Source organism: Podarcis gaigeae, assembly GCF_964106915.1.
Source record: "Podarcis gaigeae genome assembly, chromosome: 1".
NCBI lineage: Eukaryota > Metazoa > Chordata > Lepidosauria > Squamata > Lacertidae > Podarcis > Podarcis gaigeae.
The window spans coordinates 78,165,923-78,185,123 of record NC_139678.1 but is presented as its reverse complement, the minus strand read 5'-3'; the positions used below and the strand labels follow the sequence as shown (position 1 = coordinate 78,185,123).

Genomic DNA, 19,201 nt, shown 5'->3' with positions numbered 1-19,201 from the left:
ATAACAAAAAACAAAACAAAAAACCATTTAAAAGAGTTGGAAAACTCTTCAGGCATTGGAGGGTGGGGTTCTGGTGTTATCACTGCTATGCACAGCTGCACACTGGCACAACCAATTTACCCCAAACTCAATCCCAGGCAGGTAATTCCACGTATGGTTGCAACTGGGGATTATTATACTTGCCTTGACCTCTTGAACATACTCTCGAGCGATGCCAAGAAGAGGTGTCTGCGATCTTTCCCCCTCGAAGGCATTCTCTTCTGCTATCCTTCTCCGGGCTTCATTGGCAAATTTTCTTTCTGCAAGAACAAACATAGCTGAGTGCACATCATCAGAGACAAGTAGGTCCATACATGAATATAAGGAGGGAAGGAACAAATATTTTTCAAAAAGGATCCTTGATGGGTCGGAGCAGGAAAGGGTGGTATCCATTGGCCCTGGTTGGGCAGAAGACAGAAAGGGTAATAGGCAGAGCTAGGGTGAATGATAGGCAGAGCCAACTAATATCAGTTTCATCCCCACCCTCCTCCCTTCTGAGTTATGTAGCACTGAGACTAAGGAGGAGGCTGAAGTGGAGGGAAGAAAGCAGGTAGGTGGGGGCTGGCTGAGAGCAGACCAAGGTTGGTGGGCAGTGCCCCATTCTCCTGGATGGACCAGCCTCTGCTTGGTTGGAGGAACCCATTGAAACTTTTTATTACAAAGTAATGAGGTCGTAAGGAAATGATACCTCCTACCAAGTTTTGCATTAGAGTATTGTACAATAAAATGAAAAGCTGCTCACATAGGTATCATGCAGCACCTGAGCCACACATTTGTCATCATGCACCTAGATATAATGCCCTCTTTGTGTTTTCATGCACCTGTGCAGCTTCCATGCTTGCAACTCCCCCCATTCAGATTAATGGAAGGAGAGGGGATGTGGAAAGGGGATCCGCTCGCAGAGCTATGCCTCCATTGACATGAATGGGGAAGCTCTTCTAGAGAGCAGTTGCAGCTCTTGCATTGCCTTCAGTTCTTTCCTAGTTAGGCTGCAAGTGTTCCTGACAAGAGTAAGAAGCAAGCCCAGGAGAGTGAGGCTTATTCAAGTCACACTCCAACAAGCCTTGTCTTTTTGTGATAGGTCATCGTGATTTTCCGCCTAATTTGGCTTAGTCCTGTAATTGTTCAACCCAAAGGAACACATGCTTCTTATCCACAATGTTCTCTGTAACGTACCTTCCCATAATCTGCTGGACTTCCGGCATCTGCTCAGTTGGCAAGTCAGAATGATTAATGCCACCACCAGCAGGAGAACAGACAGTGCCAACATGCCATATTTCCAGATATCGGGGAAGGGCAGCTGAAGTAGGCTGAGCTTTGGTTGGGTCATAGCTCCCTGCTGGAAACAGAATGGATGCCCTTCAAGACTACTAGCAGTCACATCATGTTCAATCTGTACCATGGAAATGGAACCACATGGAACAATGTCCTCCAGATGTTGGGCTCCCAATCCTCATCATTCCTAGCAAGTATAGCCAATGAACATCTGGAGGGTACCACATTGGTAATCCCTGGCCTAAAACAAGGTTGGCAAGCCTGCAGTCCAGGATCTAGCTAGGCAATGGATTTGATGTGGCTGCTAACCCTCTTTTTTCCCCCCACTGAAGGCTGGTCTCTACCATGAATGGAGAACCACAGCTTTGTACTGGGGAGGAAAATCCCCTGTCCCTAGACCCATCACTCAGATAAGAGGTTTCAACTTTTAAATATGTAACAAGCAAAAGCAAATGGGCAAGTGTTGCAAAATGCCTGAATATGTAACCGCAGGTGAAATAACACGATATCTACATGGCCAGAATTTAGTTTTCCATTAGGCTTATTGCCCTTTCCTTCAAGCTGCATTCCCAAGCTAACCAGCTTGTGAAGGCCAGGCCGGTGACCTGTATGAGCCTTACATTCTCCACTGGAACCTATATATTATGGGGCCATCTCTTTAACCCTGTTTTGAGTAGCTTGCTTATTAATAAAAATAAGCAGTGCGGATAAATACAGTTCTTCAAGCCAACATGCAGACATGTCACCGCTGCGAAAGCAGAGTTTAGACAAGATCCAAAGAAGCCAACGTGAAAACCTTAACTGTGCCAAATAAGGTGAACACTAACGGGGGGGAAGCGGTTGCCTGAGTTACAGTCCTGAATTATGGGATCTGCAGCTTAGCAATCGTACTGTGCAAAATATTAACAAAATATTATCTCTTCAAAATATTTTACGCACATATATTTATCCATTCTTTTCCAGATATCATGTACCCCAACTTTAAAAACCAAAACAATGATGAGTCAGTCATGCCTTGTTATTCATGCTTACTTGACTCTCCCTGTTGTGGCTGCTGCCGCCACAACAACAGGGGAGAGGGATCTCAGGTATGCTGATTCAGTGCACCCAATTCCCAGAAGCTATGCTGCTTAGTTCATGTGAATGGATGGGCAATCTGCAGATTTGCTGGATGCAGACAATCTCAGACGGTGCACAGGATGTTCAGTCATTGGAACTCAGGAGGAGATGCCAGTGCTGGCAAAGTGCAGCCACATGCCACACCGTGCCTCCTCTTTGCAAGCACCTCTTTCCACAATTCTGATTGTCCTCCAGAGTAGAAAGGCATATTCCATGTTATCATGTCTCAGTGGGAATCCACAGGAGAGCCAATTTGCTTATGATTATCCTACAACAGGTGTCTCAAGCTCCTGGCACACTGTGAACCTACCACCTCCACTTGCCACAACACACCCACCCACCCACTCACCCACAAGCCACAACTTCGAATCATACCTTTTCAGACGCCTGCTTGAGAAGGGAGATCCTGGTGCTTGCTGCAAAAAAAAGTGGTGTAGGACTTCCAGTGCAGAAAGGGCTGGCATGCGTCACCAGAAAAACAAGTTCTGCCTCATACAGCAAGAAAACTGGGATACAACTGATCTGGATTCATTCTGCAGAGCTGATAAATAAGATCTTTATCTCCTTTTCCTAGAACAAAGTGCATGTGCCCAGGTGCCCAGATCTCTTTTAAGGCTCAGGATCAGCATCTGGGACTGCTTTCAGATGACACCAAATGTATCAGCTACCTTCTTGCTAAACATAGAGCATCTGCACTCCCCTGATTTATGTTGCCCCAAAGCATTTTGTACTTGGCCAACACGGAACCAACTTCCTAGAGCTATTGCACCGTACATTTTAATAGGTGTGTTCAGTCACCATGAAACCAGTATTGTACATCTTTAGGACAAGAGTAACTAAACTGGGGTGGCTTTGTGTTTTCCTAAAAGTAACAGATTACTCCAGAATTCTGATTAGAAATATAGGATTCCATGGAAATTTGGATGCAAGTGTCCTAACAGGGGCCAACTGGGCAATGTGTGCTCAGAGAGACATGCACACATCATCATTCCTATAGGTAAGAGAGTTTTTCAGCATAGCTAGATTGAATTGCCATAGTCCCACTTTCCAGAACGCGACAGAATATTTTAAAATTCCATTCTCCCAGATCTAACTCAGCTCTCTACACACTGGACCGAAGTGTATCAGAAGGAATGTTTCACACATGCAAAATCTGCAGCTGCACTGATAGACACGTGCCTGTTTCAGGCCTTCTGAATTCAGAAATACTTTGAAATTATCACAAATGCCAGAATTCGGAAGCTATTAATGATGCCATGGTGTGCCAATTGCACCTCTTTTTAGGCTAGCAAGGAAAACAAAGAAAAATTCAGCAGACATTTTTAAAAAGCAGTTGCGCTAGTTTGCTTATTATATTCCAGTATTGTGTCTACCCACATAGAGCTCCCTGTTGCGCAGCATCTTCTGCAGCATAGCTGATCCCATATAAAGTAGACTGCCAGTTCCTCACCTGTTAAAAAGCCAACTGATATTTTGCAGAGGGTTTGGCACAAGAGCAAAGGAAACAAATTCAAATAGAATGGAACAATAGAAATAGCATGTAAAGAGGGCTAACAAAGTACAGTAGTATTTCGTAGCCCTAAGCAGGGGGAAAGGTATTCCCATATAAACCAAGAGGGCACCCCCAGATTTCTCATGCAACAGAGGGATCAGGGGTGCATGGGCTTCCTGGCCATACCAAGAACAGTGCAACAGCTGGGCTCATGTGGGAGGGCAGCCCTTGAATTCTGAAATACGTCACATTGTCTAGCTTACTAACCTCAGATGTAGTGGAGGATGCTACCCTGTTACCAATTTTGAGTAAGTTTCAATTGTTAGTCCAATCATCTTCAGAATTTGAAATGAGGGTGCCATTCTGACCTTTGCCTCAGAAGGCAAAATGCCTTTCGTCAGCCCTCTAGTTATCACAATTACACATCTTCTGAGATACTCACGGAAGCATATGTGGTTTATCCTCACAACCTCCCTGTGAAGTAGGTTAGTTTGACTGGCCCAATGTCACCCAGTAAGCTTCATGGGAGAGGAGGGATTTGAACCTGGTTTCCCACATTGTAGTCCCACACTTTTAACCACTGTGCCACACTGACTCTTGCCCATCTAAGGCATTTGCTAAAGGAAAAATACACATCATTAGAGGTGTTCCCCTCACTTACATGTGATCATCTCATGCGTGACTGCATATATGCGTGGCACTGAGAAATAACTAAATAATTCAATTCATACCTGGAAATGGCAGGAAAGAGCTTGAGAGTCCCTTGTGGCTCATGAGAAGACCTTCCCCAGAGCCCAAAGAGGACCTCATTGAGGGCAGAGAAGAGACTGGAGGCATGGCAGGGCTTTGTTTAGGCTGCTCAGCCTCCCCGCCTAACAGCTGGTGTGTCTGGCAGTGCAGCAGTAGCAGCCATTTTCCAAGCGTCCTCCAGCAAGAAGCAGAGCTTCAGTTCTTGTTGTGAATATTTTTGGATACAGTGTTTTTGGCATGGATCAAAGAGAAAGCAGTACAAAGGGTGTTTAAAGGGTGCTCCCCACTTTACACAATTTCACTTATGCACACAGGGGCCCTGAACACAACCCCCACGTAAATAGGGGACAAACATATCTGTATTTAATCTGCTATATGTTTGGGAAATTTGCTTGTTCATTTGCTATGAGTTTGGGGACACCTCTTAAGATATCATTACCAAATTTTGCGCAGTGTTTCCTCACATCAAGGAACAGGTTTTCATCTATGTTTGAATATACAACTGGATGCCATTTTGAATCAAGATGGTGCATCAAACCTTTCAAAACCGCACTGATTTGAACCACCAATTGCAAAACTTAACTGATTTGGGAATTTTGAGCTACACCGGGTACAAGACTCCTATTGGAGAATAAGCATGATGCAGAGTAATCCTTGTTGTGCTACATTGCATTGCACTGTATCTTTGGTGATCAATCATAGCCGAGTAAGATTGTCTTCCATAAACACGGTTTTAACAATGAGACCGTGACTGTGGAGGCCAATTCTGGACCCACACGTCCTTCCACAGTGGGGACATTGGTTCCCGGGTGGGAGTCGATCCCGGTGAGGGTTTGCCAAGCGTGCCTTCCTCCTAGCACGTTTCTCCCTTGCGTTCTGAGTTCGAGTGTCTTCAAAGTCCATGACACCTTTGGTAAAGGCTGTTCTCCAACTGGAGCACTTGCAGGCCAGTGTTTCCCAGTTGTTGGTGTTTATACTACTTTTTTTTTAGATTTGCCTTGAGACAGTCACTATATAGGCAGCAGGTGGCGCTGTGGTCTAAACCACTGAGCCTCCTGGGCTTGCAGATTGGAAGGTCGGCAGTCTGAATCCCCATGATGGAGTGAGCTCCCTTTGCTCTGTCCCAGCTCCTGCTAAACTAGCAGTTCGAAAGCACACCAGTGCAAGTAAATAAATAAATAGGTACTACTGTGGCAGGAAGGTAAATGCTCTGGCTTCCTTCACGGTGTCCCATTGCACAGAAATGGCTTAGTCATGCTGGCCACATGACCCGGAAAGCTGTGGACAAACACTGGCTCCCTTGGTCTGAAAGCAAGATGAACGCCACAACCGCATAGTCTCCTTTGACTGGTCTTAACCATCCAGGGATCCTTTAGCTTTACGTTTTTTTCCTATATAGGCAGCCAAGTCAACTAGCACTACCTATTATTCTGGAGTGGACTTAGTGAAATTATTCCCTCATTATCAATTGTAACCACAAAGGCAAATGAGTAAGGAGCAGCCTTCCCATCAGGTTATTCTGCACCACTGAACACAAAGCTCATATGCCTTCAGGCTGGCCATATCCCAGAGCAAATACTGAACACAAGAAGATTCCTGCCAGGAATGCCAAAAGACATTTCAAGGTTCAGAGAACAAGGTGTGGGGGGCCAGTACATTCCTTTGTCATGGAAGCCTAGCCTGTATTGAGAGAGGGAGTGCTGGCACTTGTCCCCTTGTTGAGACTACGGCAGCATGAGAGCATTGAAAGCTTTGATACCACGTCATCTAACTTCCCAGCAAACCAATCAGAATGAATGCTCAACAAAGAGGTTGCAGGGAGGAACCCTAAGTCTTAAACATATTGTGGAGCCCATCTTAGACATAACATGGTTGCGTGTATCCAGGCCCCTGTTTGCTTTCACCAGGGGGAAAAATGACCCAGACAGTCTGCAGATTAGCAACTTAACTTCCTACCCATGTTAAAACCACCAAAGACTTGCTAGAACTCAAGATCCTGTTTGGAAGTGTTGCAAGAATATTTGAACTGTGCCTGCTTGTTTATTCTTTGTGGACATCCAAGAAAGTTTTTAGCAACCCGTTTTTGTTTGGATTTATGTGTTTTAGTATGGTAGCCTGTGTTATGTTCTGGGTGTAACATGGGCTTCAGGTAAAAGTTTACAGATGCCTGAGTTATACACCACCCTTCCATTAAAAATAAATTATCAGGGCAGTATACAGCTAGGGTGGCTGTGTTTCTACTTTACAGAGCAGGGCCTCCCTTTGAAGAGCTGTATGGTCCAGATCAGCATGAAAGACAAAGGACCCTAAGAAAAGTGTGTTGCTGCTTGTCTAGGCCCAGTGTTCCCCACTATGGTGAGATTCATTGCCATACATCCACACACACACACACACACACACACACACACACACACACGAACATATGCAAGTCTGTGTACTCTTATGGATTGCCCTCCAAAAGTGGCCATCCCATTTACACTAGCAAAGCAAATCATCAGGCAGAATATGAAACAATTCAGCAGAAACAAACAAAACAGCTGGAAGCAAATATTAAACAGAATTTCAGAAGCCCAAGTTTATACAGAAGTTTTAAACAAAGCAGCTAATGGCATGAGGAAATGTAACCATTGGTTTCCATCTTGATTCTGGGCATGAAGTTTTAAGGTGTCATACGACACCTAGTGGTTGGTTCCACAAAAGGTAGCTCAGTCAAACAGAAAACCAAACATTAGCACCTCTTCACATTCTATTATCCATTGGAAGATGAATTAAAACTATGAGTGCTTCCAGGCATGTTTATTGTGGGATCAGTGCCGCACATGCAGGTAATGTGCACATGCCAGCCCAAATCACCCCACCCACCTCCCCATTTAATGCAGATTTACCCTTTTCCAGGGAAAATCTGATGGGGGGGGGGGGGAGTTGCTGGCAATGCCTCTTTTTTTCAAATTAACCCCTAATCCAGAAAAACAGGATCATTTTGCCTGACTCCAAACAGAGCACAATCTTCTCCTGAAAACCTACAATGCTCACCCATAATGCAAAAAGGAAATGATGCACGTTTCTGAAGATTATGTAGGGGAGATGCACTTCCTGAGTAAATATTTTAAGATTATTAGAACAGCGCAATTCTACTCCAACATCCTACCAACAGACCAGGAATAAACTTTTTTTTGGTGGTGGTGCATACCTCAGTGTTAGAGCATTTGTGTTGCGTGCAAGAAGGTCCCAGATTCAACTTCTGCCGCCTCTAGTAGGGCTGGGAATGTCCCACCTGAGACCCTGTAGAGCTCGGCTGCCAGTCAGAACAGGCAATGCTGAGCTAGATGGACTAATGGCCTGACACTATTTAAGGCAGCTTCCTATATTCCTTTGATCTAGGACCTTGGTGTTATGTTCCTCCTTGCCAGCAATGGAGCTGCTCCAGTCCCTCTGGGGTAGCAGAGCCATCCTTTTCCTTCCTCATCATTGTACCCTTGGGATGCTTCTCCTCCTTGTCCACCTTGCTAGATGGAGCTTTGCCTTCCCAGGCCCTTCCCCACTCATAGACTCTCTGCAAAGGAGAGCAAAATCTCACTGTGAGTGATCAATTTCCCCTCTTCTCCTCCATAGCCTCAGGCTTGACTCCTTTCGCCCCCTCTTGTCCAGCCCAAGGCTTTGAAGAGCACATGGTGAAGTGGTTAGAGTGCTGAGCTGAGACCAGGGTTCGAATCCCCCTATCAGTTATGAAGTCCACTGGGTGACCTTGGACTTGTCACCATGCCTCAGCCTAAGCCACTCACAAGGTTATGGTAAGGATAAAATTGGAATGAGGAAGAATCCTGTAGGCTGCCAAGGAATTAAGGCACATTAACCGGGTGGCGCTGTGGGTAAAACCTCAGTGCCTAGGACTTGCCGATCGCATGGTCGGCGGTTCGAATCCCTGCGGCGGGGTGAGCACCCGTCATTCGGTCCCAGCTCCTGCCCACCTAGCAGTTTGAAAGCACCCCTAAGTGCAAGTAGATAAATAGGTACCGCTTTATAGCGGGAAGGTAAATGGCGTTTCCATGTGCTGCTCTGGTGCCGGTTCGCCAGAGCAGCTTTGTCACGCTGGCCACATGACCTGGAAGTGTCTGCGGACAGCGCTGGCTCCCGGCCTCTAAAGTGAGATGAGCACACAACCCTAGAGTCTGTCAAGACTGGCCCGTACGGGCAGGGGTACCTTTACCTTTACCTTTAACCATTTATTCAGGTGAACTGTCATCTTTAGTGTCTCAAGACAGTTTCTGAACAATGAGAATGAACAACACCCAGAGCATCAACCTTCACGTAAACCTAGTATTACCTTACTACAAGTCCAGCTACACTAATGATATATTCATGATTAACTACAATCAGTCAAGAAGAAAAATAGTATACCACTGGTGTTGCACAGAGCCATACTGTATAGGTAATATTTTCTTTTTAACTTGGCTGTGTATATGGGCTTTGAGACACTCATGAAATGGTACTTCAGGTCTGAGCTTCTGAATATCCAAAGGGACCAAGATGTGAGCTTTTGGTGTTCTTCACCATCAAAACCATAAGGCCATAAACCAAAACCATAAAATCAGAAAGATAGTCTCTTTGCAATCAAACTTTATTTTATATTCCTACAGGGCTAGATTTGTTGATCAAGATACAAAAAGTTCACTCCTTGCATTCTCAGCAGAAAATATTAATATCAGAGATACTTAAGGGGAGGGGCAGTTGCATCCTAATTTTTGGCAATTAAAAAATGGGCATTATTCCCCAATTTTTCTAAAAGTCTCCAATATAGTTCTTCCCAAGGGAAGAGTTTCAAGTCATCTGCAAGTAACCATTATTGCTTTATGGCAGCTGGCAGGAGACATATTCTACTTTGTGCTGATCTTAGTATTTCCCAAAAGGCAGAAAACCCACCAGCATATGCATTTTGGACTCAGCAGATAATTCCAGAACTTTCCCCATGCTACCTCACCACTGAGGTACCAACACATTCCTAGCTTTGAATGTGGTTTCTAGGCATATCACAGCTCCACGAAACCTGGAATCATAAAAGTCCATCATCATATGGTCTGGTGACTTGGTATACAAAACGAATCCCAACAGAAGAAAAGGCAGTCGAAGTGGCCACAGCAATGTTGCACCACTCATGTAACAACTTTAAATCCAGGCTTTGATTCTTCCAGGGCCTTCAGCTCATTATCCACGTCAGCAGTCCAGTAAGTGTCGTACAAACTGCAAGAGATGAGAGTTCAGACATTAATGGTACTGAGAAGTCATGCAAAGCAGGTAACCTTCCTTATCTGAAAGAAAGAAGCAGCACACACAACACTCTATTTCCCCAAGGTGAAAGGGCTTCCGATTGTTAACTTCCATTTGTACAGAGACAAGTAGTCTGGCTACTACGCCTGCCACCAATGGAAGTAAAACTTCCTTCAATATTAAAACTAGACAGAGGCTGTTCCTGATGAACAGACCCATGTTTCCAAAGAAGGAAGTCTAGGATCCATAGACTTTTCGTTCAGGGGTACAGAACCTGTGTGCTTCCAGGTGTTGCTGAACTGCTCCATCTCCCATTAGTCCCAGACAGCACAGCAAGTGTAAGGGGTTGTAGTTATGGATGTCAGAGGAATCGACTGAAAATGGGTCATCATGCAGGTTTCATTCTATCTGCTCTTAGGGGTTCAGATGCCATTTTAATTGGGGTGCACTTATTGACTTCGTCATCAGACCCACATCTTTGAGACGCCTTCCCCAACCTCACTCCCTGAGCCTATTACAGCACGAAAGAGTCACTTACATCAGGTACTTCAGGTTACAGTTGGGACTTCTCACTGCTTCGCAGAGCTTACGCACACCCTCATCTCCTATATGGCTGTAGCTTACATCCAGTTCTTGTAGGCAGGGTTTTCCAACGATGACTTCGGCAAGCTTATCGCAGCAAACCTCTGTGAGTTCCGATTGTCCCAGCCTAAGAAGAAGGGCAGAATAAGCACCAGACATATCCACAAGGGAGGAATCTCTCTCAAGATGTCTCCTCTGCTGAACCCACAAACAAATTTCACACTGCTGCCTTTCAAGCAGGCATTCAGCTAATGTGAAGAGGAACAAGTCTCGGCCCAGGAAAAACGTAGTTCACCCTTTAGTTTACCCAAGTGTTCCAGCATTAAAACATGTTCCAAACTGGCAAATTTATTTTTATTAATTGTAAAACTTGTAATTGGGTATTTCACATCACATGCCCTTCTTTTCAAGTATGGCAGGCTGTCACCATAGATGAAACATAGTCATGGAAGAGATCTGCTGCCAAGCCTTAAGGCAGGCTTCCTCAACCTCGGCCCTCCAGACGTTTTTTGAGACTACAATTCCCATCATCCCTGACCATTGGTCTTCCTAGCTAGGGATTATGGGAGTTGTAGGCCAAAAACATCTGTAGGGCCGAGGTTGAGGAAGCCTGCCTTAAGGCAAAACAAAGAGGCACCAGAATGCCAAACAGGGCAGCCCCCTCCCCTCCGTATTTACAGCAATAACACAAGAGTTCTAAGCTCAATAACGTTTTAGAAAAACCTTAACACATTGTTTTCAAGAGAGCAACAAATGTCTAAGGTGACTTACCAGAGGGATTGCAGGTTACAGCTGGGGCTCAGAACTCCTTCACAGAGATCAGTCACCCCTGCATCACACAGATTATTTCCACCGATATGCAGCTCTTTCAAAGTCCCGTTCACGCTGAGAGCAGAGCCAAGGCTCTTGCAACAGGCTGAAGTCAAACCACATTCTCTTAGCCTATGGTAGACAAATAAGAATATCTCTGACAACTCTGCAGTGCAATAGGCCATCTAGGGTTACTTTTCCTTTCTGTGGATTCAATCATATCTGACCAAAACAATATGAGAAATGGACTCAATACACATCCATTATAACTTCTTTAAATGGTGTCTGTTAGGCAACTTGTAACCATAAACAGATAGTAGATCAACATCAGGCAAATCGCTCCAGCAGAGAAATTAATAGACTGACTGAAGAAGGCAGGAGGATGGGCTGACAATTTTGGAATGGAATTATTTAGTTCCTTCTCCTCTGGAGCAGATTCTTCAACAGAGCCACCCTTGACTTATGGCTCCCTCTGAAGGGACACTAAGCTAAATCAGCTGGGAATTATATCAAGCAGGCTTGGATCTAAAAGACAAGGCACAAGGGCAGCCCCATATAGACAGCATTGCAATAATCAAGTCTTGAGGTTACCAACTTTTAATAAAAATATTTGTTTATATATATTTAAAAACTCATGCATCAGTTCTCCATGGTGGTTTTTCAGCAGGGGCTATATTTTGAACTGAACAGAAGGCTGAAGGGTCAGCAACCTTTGCCCCACTCAATTGCTCCCACATGGGCCTAGATGACAAATCACTTTCTTCTCCTCTTAGGAATAGCCCAACTTTTCATATGTATCATTCACTTATTATACCCGTATGGCCCAAGTTAAGCCTTCTTGCACCTGACATCCTCCAGCTGTTTCAGACTGCAACTCCCATCATCCTGACCTTTGGTCCTGCTGGCTGGGGCTGGGGGGAGTTGCAAATCCAAGAAGGAGAGGGCCAGAAGTGAAAGTAGGCTGGCCGAGGTCATAAACTGTGTGGTGTGGGAGATGCTGTCCTGCCAGACTGCTGACCAGTGGTGAGGAGTCTAGGAGCAGGCAAAAGGCTATCCAATCCATCTACTCAGCCATTTCCTAGCAGCCCTGATGACCTGGGCACTTTCCTTGCCTTGGCTGACCTCGCAGGAGAACTCAAACAAGCTTTGGCCAACTTGAAACACCTGACTCATAGACTTATTTGAAGAGTGTGGTTGCTGCACTCACCCCCTTAGTAGGAGTAGTTTAATATTTTACGGGTTCCCCCTCCCCCTTCTCTATTTGGTTTTGGTCTGCTGATTTTCTCATGAAAGACAGCTGTTATTGTTCACTGCAACTTGACTTGGTGGACAAAAGTTTAAAGGGATCCTTATGATCAGAAGCTGGAATACTGTGTCATGCTGAAAGTCCTTGGAGTCAGACTGAGCCTCTTGATAAATATCCTTAATAGTCACAGACCCATCCTGTTTACTCATGACTTCCTTGTTACACCTGCAAAAAAAGCCACAACAGAAAAATAAGCCTCCAGCTCCTTACCACAATGACTCAAGTTTAGATTTTGGGTCCTTCAGTCCTTGGCATAAGAACTCCATCCCTGCATCTTTTAGATTATTTCCAATCAGGCTCATCTCCTTGAGAGTCTCTTTGGTACCAATGACACTGGAGAGGTCCTTGCAGCCAGGTGCTGAGATATTGCATTCCCATAACCTGAAATAATAATCAAGTCACTGTCTTTAGTCACTGGCAAGATCTGAAGAGTGTGTTATAGAAACTTCAAGCTGTGTGTGCCGTTTGGAACCCCTGGAGTCCACATGAGCGAGACCGTTTGTTGTACTAAGACAAATCCTCATACACAAAGTTTCCCTCCTGCATTAAGCAGGAGCAACAGACATCTCCAACCAAATGCGTGTGCGGCCTACAATGTAAACCCCATGTCAGCCAAACAGACACCTACTAGAAGCGAAGTGCATTTACCAATGTGTCTAAGCCTGAAAGGTCCAATAACTCCTTAGGGCAGGGATGGCTAACCTGTAGTCCAGCTGCTGTTGGAATTCAATGGTCATCAGTCCCAGCCAGGATGGTCACTGGTCAGGGATGTGGTCCAACAATACTGGAAAACCACAGGCTCCCTGCCCTTGATTATGTCAATAAGTGTGCATGCAATTTGGATATATGACCCTTATTCACATAAACCTCCACATTTTCTCCCCTGGAAAATTCACCAGTGAAAGAAGCAGCCAGTGTTGCACATCCAGAGTTCTACTGATGCAACAGGTCATCCCTGTCCTCCAACCCTCTAGAACAGATTTTGAGCATTTGCAGAAGGCTGCAGAGGAGGTAACTTCTGTTGCACAAGCAGAAGTCTATTGCACTAGCAAGAAGAGCAACACTGGATATGAAACATTTAGAGTTCCATCTGCAAAACTTGTTTGGCAAACATTTACTTGGAGTCCTAGGAATGCACATTGGTGAAAAAAATGATTTACGGAGGACAGAGCTTTTACCATTGATTCCTATTGGCACTGCAAGAGTTTTAAAAAGCATGTTTTCCAGGGCTGGGAAATGTACAGGCTTGCAGGAATGAAGTTTATGAGACTGAATTCTGCACGTTTTGTAACATGAGCAGCTTTCAGGATCAGGCATGTAGTTAAACAGATCTGACTCCTACAACACACAATTCAGTATCCACCAGCACAACACAACCCACTATATATTGCATTACAAAAAGGTACACATTTAGAAAAAAGTAGAAAAGGAGGTAAAAAAATTACAAGGGGCTTATAAAGATATTATCAAAAAGGTACATGGGAAATATTTGAATTACACAGAATTTATTTAAGTGGCACAGGAATTCTTTAAAAGGTGCATAGTAAAAAGACACATTAACATTCACATAGGGACACCAAAATACTGCAACTACAGTGACACTATTCGAAAACCAAGAAAGATTATATATATATTTTTAGAAAATAGTCTGCTCTTGTGACAGTCTAGTTGACAAGCTACACCTGCTCTAGATAAAGCCACTTACCACAGCTTGCGTATTTTGCAGTTGGGATTCAAGGCCCCCTGGCACAAGAGGGATACACCTGCGTTACCAATCTTGTTCTCGCCTATGCAGAGCTCAGTCAAGGACGGCTTTGAACTTAGCACAGCGCTGAGGTCCCGACAGCTGGCAGGTGTGATGTCACAGCTCTCCAGTCTGCAGGAAAGCAAGAAGCCAAAGCACAAATTACGTTCCGTTCAGCAACCCTGCCCACAGCTGCTGCCACACACTAGCAGACACACACATTATTTCAATTTTGCCAAAACTGCAGTTTTATTGGCCAGTAGTGAAACGCCTTAGAGGCTTATTGAGCACTGCAAGCTCCCCCCCCCAAAAAAAAATGCTTATCGAAATGATTGTGCATCAAGAAATGCAGTGGAATATGCAGTGTGTGTATTTCTATGCCATAAGATGGTTTTAGGAGAAAAGAAAACCTTCAATTGGTTTTATTTAGAAGTGGCATCACATAAATCTTAAAGGAAGATTCCAATGCACTGTAAAATTGCATATACAGTCGTATCTTGGCTTTTGAACAGAATGCATTCCAGAGGTCCGTTTGACTTCTGAAACATTCAGAAACCAAGGCACGGCTTCCAACTAGTTGCAGGAGCGTCCTGCAGCCAATCAGAAGCTGTGGAAGCCGCGCTGGACGTTCGGCTTCCAGGGCAAAGTTCGCAAACTGGAACACCTACTTCCGGCTTTGCGGCGTTCGAGTTCCAAGTTGTTCGTGAACTAAGCTGTTCGAAAACCAAGGTACAACTGTAACATGTCACACACACTGCCAAGACTTCTGCTTTAAGGGCCACAATTACAGCGGTTGCAGCAAGTAGCCATTGTTACACCCCACCCAAACCAATTTCTCCCCCCAAGTTACCCAGGAACCAGCTGAGCAGTTACAGAGAGCTGCTCCTTCTGCAATTTGTTGCATCAAAGCCCTCCACATGCATTGAGGGGGGAGCTCCCATTGAAGCTTGCTTCACTTGGCAGATAACCAGACTTTTCTTCTTAATGGTGCCCCTCACTCTGAAGGCTCAAGAGAGCCACGAGGAGTTTGCAGGCAGCACTGACAGAACCAAAGAGGTGAGCGCTTCCAGAGCAGCCATGAAAGTTGCAGAAGAGACCATGGATGCTGGTGAAGGATGTGTGGCAGGTGCAGTGAAGCGGGTGCAGCCTAAGCAAGAGGGGCTGAGCCTGGGGAGAGAGCCAGGGGTTGGAAAGAGAGGCCTTACTGCAGTGATTGCAGGTTACAGTTGTCGTCCAGCACGCCCTGGCAAAGCTGCTTCACTGCGGCATCCCCCAGTTTGTTGTTGCTCAGGTTGAGTTCCTTCAGGGATGGCTTGGTGCGCAGGACAGAGCTGAGAGCCTCCACGTTCTCTGCTGAGAGCTCACAGTACTCCAGCCTACAGGAGAAGAGCAGAAAGAAACCCCCCCCCCCAATAGATAAGAAGGAGGCTCAAACAGTCTGGCATTTTCAAGCACAAAGCTTCCTCCTTCTGAACACACATCTGGACCAGCCCTCCACAACCTGGTGCCTCCAGAGGTTTGGGGGAGCTCCGTTGTCCATCATTCCCACCCTGTATGGTTAATAACCAGGCATGATGAGACCTATAGTCCAAAAAACAACTGGAGACTCCCAGGTTGGGGAAAGCTGACCTAGACACAATGATTGTTCATGGAATTGTTCTAATGTGTAGTTTATACTTTAAGGTTTGTGTTGTTAGTTTGTATACCTGTTGCTAAATAAGCTTATTTTGGCATTAAGCGATATATTAATTATTATTAATAGTGAATATTTTCACCCGTACCAGCTCTGATCTCTCAATCTCTCTTGGATATTGTTATCAGAAAGTGTGTGTAGATCTGAGAAAAGACACTGTACAAAACACACTTTGTATGACTTTTTACAAGCAACTGGGGGGTGGGGAGGAATTGTTCACCATCAGCCTCAGCTGTTTTCATCCAACTCCTTGAGAGTAACCCACGACCATGGCAAGATGCATCTGAGTTCGAAAAGAGATGCTTTCTAACTTGACAAATCTTCTCAGACAAGAGATCTTTGCTAACAAATCTAGTAGTCACTTACTGAAGCTTTTCCAGCTGGCAGTTGGGATCCAAAAGTCCCTGGCACAATATCTTAACTCCTGCTGTGCCCAAACTGTTGTCTCCCAGGTGAAGCTCAGTCAGGGATGGCTTGCTGCTGAGCACAGAACGGAGACTCTCGCAGCAGCCTTTGGTGAGGTTGCAGTTCTGCAGCCTGGAAGAACAAGGCAGAGTTAAGTCAGCCTCCCTAAAACTCCTCATTTACTGTTTTACCTTGACACCTAGGTAATTGAAATATTATTTGAAATATACTGTACAATTCTGTGTTTGCATAAGACTATAACCTAAGCTTACATCTATAAATTCTCTGCAGATGATACTGATGCCCACGGGGAACCAAATATTAATGCTGCTGTCTTTTGAGTAGGCAAAGGCCATGTATGTCCCTTAAGAGTTATCTCAAGGGCACAAAGACAGGCAAAGCTTCTCCCACCACAGCTCCTTTATGCTATAGACCCCCTGCCCCCCTTGATTTTTGCCTGCCTTATAGGTTTACGGACTGGCTTAGAAATGTTTGTTGGCTTTTGTCCGATGCAACACAAGGAATCCCACAGCAGAAAAAGAATCCCTATACAGTGTGTTTCAAGCAGTACCAGCCCAGCAGGTATGTAGAAAAAATGCTGCCTAACAAGTCATAACACTTTACAGAGTTTTCAAGAGGAAAAACAGAGGAGCCAACCCTCTGCACTCCTCTTCTCAGTCATGTAACTAGAGACACCATCCCCTCCACAGTGATATTTTCTATATCTTCAAGCCATGTGTTATAACTGCAAACTGTGGTAGGAGAAAACAGCCTACAATATCAGGGACTGCACTGCACTGCACTAGTGCAGCCCAGACTGACAGGGGCCATTTAAGTCATGAAGCCATAAAGCCATATGATCAGGAAGGCCGTAATTGCCATTTGAAGACCAGCCACATTTTACTAGAAGCCACTTTCTGGACTGCTCTCTGGGGTGCTGGCACTAAAACCGAAACACATTGTTTCAGTTGTCAGGATGAGATAATGAACACAAAGCCCTCTTGACACTTGAGATGTTCTTTGATCTGCTACTAGTTTCATATTCCCAGGTGCCCAGGTTCACTTCACCCAATTCAGTAGTCACAGAGATCCGTTCCTTGTCCCATATGAAGCCAATAAGCACATGTGAGCTTTGGAAGGTGTGAGAGCTGGAAGAACTCAGCATCTAACCCCAAATAGGTAGACAGACAGACAGACAGACAGACAGGAGCCCAAGTTCTGCAATCTAACCTATTGGATCACTGTGAAGGTGAATCAAGGTGTGGCAGTTGTTTTAGAGCATGCAAAACAGCACCACTACTTCTGGGCAATGTTGGGGGGAAAGACATTTTAATGTATTTTTAATCTCCTGTTGGAAGCCTCCCAGAGTGGCTGGGGAAGCCCAGCCAAATGGGTGGGGTATAAGTAATAAATTAATAAATTATTATTATTATTGATTTCCCCACCTACTTGTATGCCAGCCTAAGCAAATGGTTTGATTATAGGTTAGCAGAGGTCCCCCAGTCCAGCTGCTCCAGGAAAAACTCATACAGTGGTAACTTGATGGGAAGAATATAAGAAGCAGAGACCACAGTTCAACAATAGCAAAAATAGTTTAAGCCCAAAAGGAATTCTGAGCCACTTTCTTAGCCAGAAGGGAATTTATCACAGACAACCTTCCTACTGTGGACATTTCCATCTGTGGAGACCTTCGGCTAACAAAACTTAAGCCATGACAGATTGTAGCAGATTTACCATAGTTTCTGAAGGTTACAGCTTGGACTCAGCAATCCTTTGCACAGCAGCTCTACAGCAGCATCTCCCAGTTCATTGTTGTTCAATTTCAGTTCAGTCAATGTTTGCTTTGTGCTCAGAAAGGCACAGAGATCTTTACAATGGCTAGCTGATAGACTACAGTCATCCAACCTGAGAATGAAGGGGAAGAGGAGCCGGGTGTTAGCTCAAACAAACCAGCTGAGAGAAACATTTCTCCTCTACAGAATTCTTTTTTCCCTTCCAACCTGATTGGAAGACTTCCAGAATATTTGAACAACAAAAGGTGAAATCCAACATTGTCTGTCTATCAGCAAACTGGAACCTTTATTACAGCAGATTCGCCATATACTCTTAAGCAGTGCTTTTTCTCTAAAAAAAATGTTTGTGGTACTCTCATTTTGACTCAAAACCACAATTTTATAGTTCAAATCAGGAAATTTTTTTTGACAAAAGTACAAAGATTCACAAAATGTTTAGGGGTATGTGTACCTCTGCATCCTCCCCAGAAAAAAAAGCACTGCCCTTAAGCCTCCCAAGCACTCACAAAATAAATCTGCAACAATAAAATAATTCAACAAGCAATATGATTTTCAAATGAAACAAGAGCAGACAAAAATGACTGCTGGTTTGAAACAATTAAGTTAGACATTGCTTTCATTCCCATGCAGCTCTATGCCAAACCATGGCTTACAGCAGTGATGGCCAAACTTGGCCCTCCAGCTGTTTTGGGACTGCAATTCCCATCATCCCTGGTCCTGTTAGCTAGGGATGATGGGAGTTGTAGTCCCAAAAAAGCTGGAGGGCCAAGTTTGGCCATCACTGGTTTACAGGAACAAGCCAAAATCATATATGACTTGCTCCTTCGCCTCTGTGCGCTGCTGCCGCCACAGTGAACTTGGGCTTGTCTCTCCCAGACAAACCATGAGCAGTTAACCAAGAACAAAACTTGGTAACTGATAAATGACA

The 19,201-nt window shown here is 44.7% G+C and overlaps 1 protein-coding gene and 1 long non-coding RNA gene across 4 annotated transcripts in view; both read right to left on the bottom strand.

Moving 5' to 3' along the window:
- Nucleotides 1–183: 183 nt before the first annotated feature.
- Nucleotides 184–4,786, bottom strand: LOC310839822. The gene is made up of 4 exons (XR_014561670.1): nucleotides 4,657–4,786; nucleotides 2,809–2,974; nucleotides 1,216–1,378; nucleotides 184–299 (listed from the first exon to the last, which is right to left on the bottom strand). It is a non-coding gene; the product is annotated as an uncharacterized lncRNA (long non-coding RNA).
- Nucleotides 4,787–9,275: 4,489 nt separating this feature from the next.
- RNH1 (ribonuclease/angiogenin inhibitor 1) overlaps nucleotides 9,276–19,201 on the bottom strand; it is a 151,610-nt gene continuing 141,684 nt past the window's right edge. For all 3 annotated transcript variants that reach the window (XM_083757245.1, XM_083757244.1, XM_083757243.1), the window contains exons 3-10: nucleotides 18,215–18,385; nucleotides 16,442–16,612; nucleotides 15,588–15,758; nucleotides 14,344–14,514; nucleotides 12,849–13,019; nucleotides 11,294–11,464; nucleotides 10,479–10,649; nucleotides 9,276–9,913 (exon numbers count right to left, since the gene is read on the bottom strand). In XM_083757245.1, coding sequence (XP_083613371.1) covers nucleotides 9,826–9,913; nucleotides 10,479–10,649; nucleotides 11,294–11,464; nucleotides 12,849–13,019; nucleotides 14,344–14,514; nucleotides 15,588–15,758; nucleotides 16,442–16,612; nucleotides 18,215–18,385 — 1,285 coding nt within the window. In that variant the 3' untranslated portion in view covers nucleotides 9,276–9,825. The remainder of the gene's footprint in view (nucleotides 9,914–10,478; nucleotides 10,650–11,293; nucleotides 11,465–12,848; nucleotides 13,020–14,343; nucleotides 14,515–15,587; nucleotides 15,759–16,441; nucleotides 16,613–18,214; nucleotides 18,386–19,201) is intronic.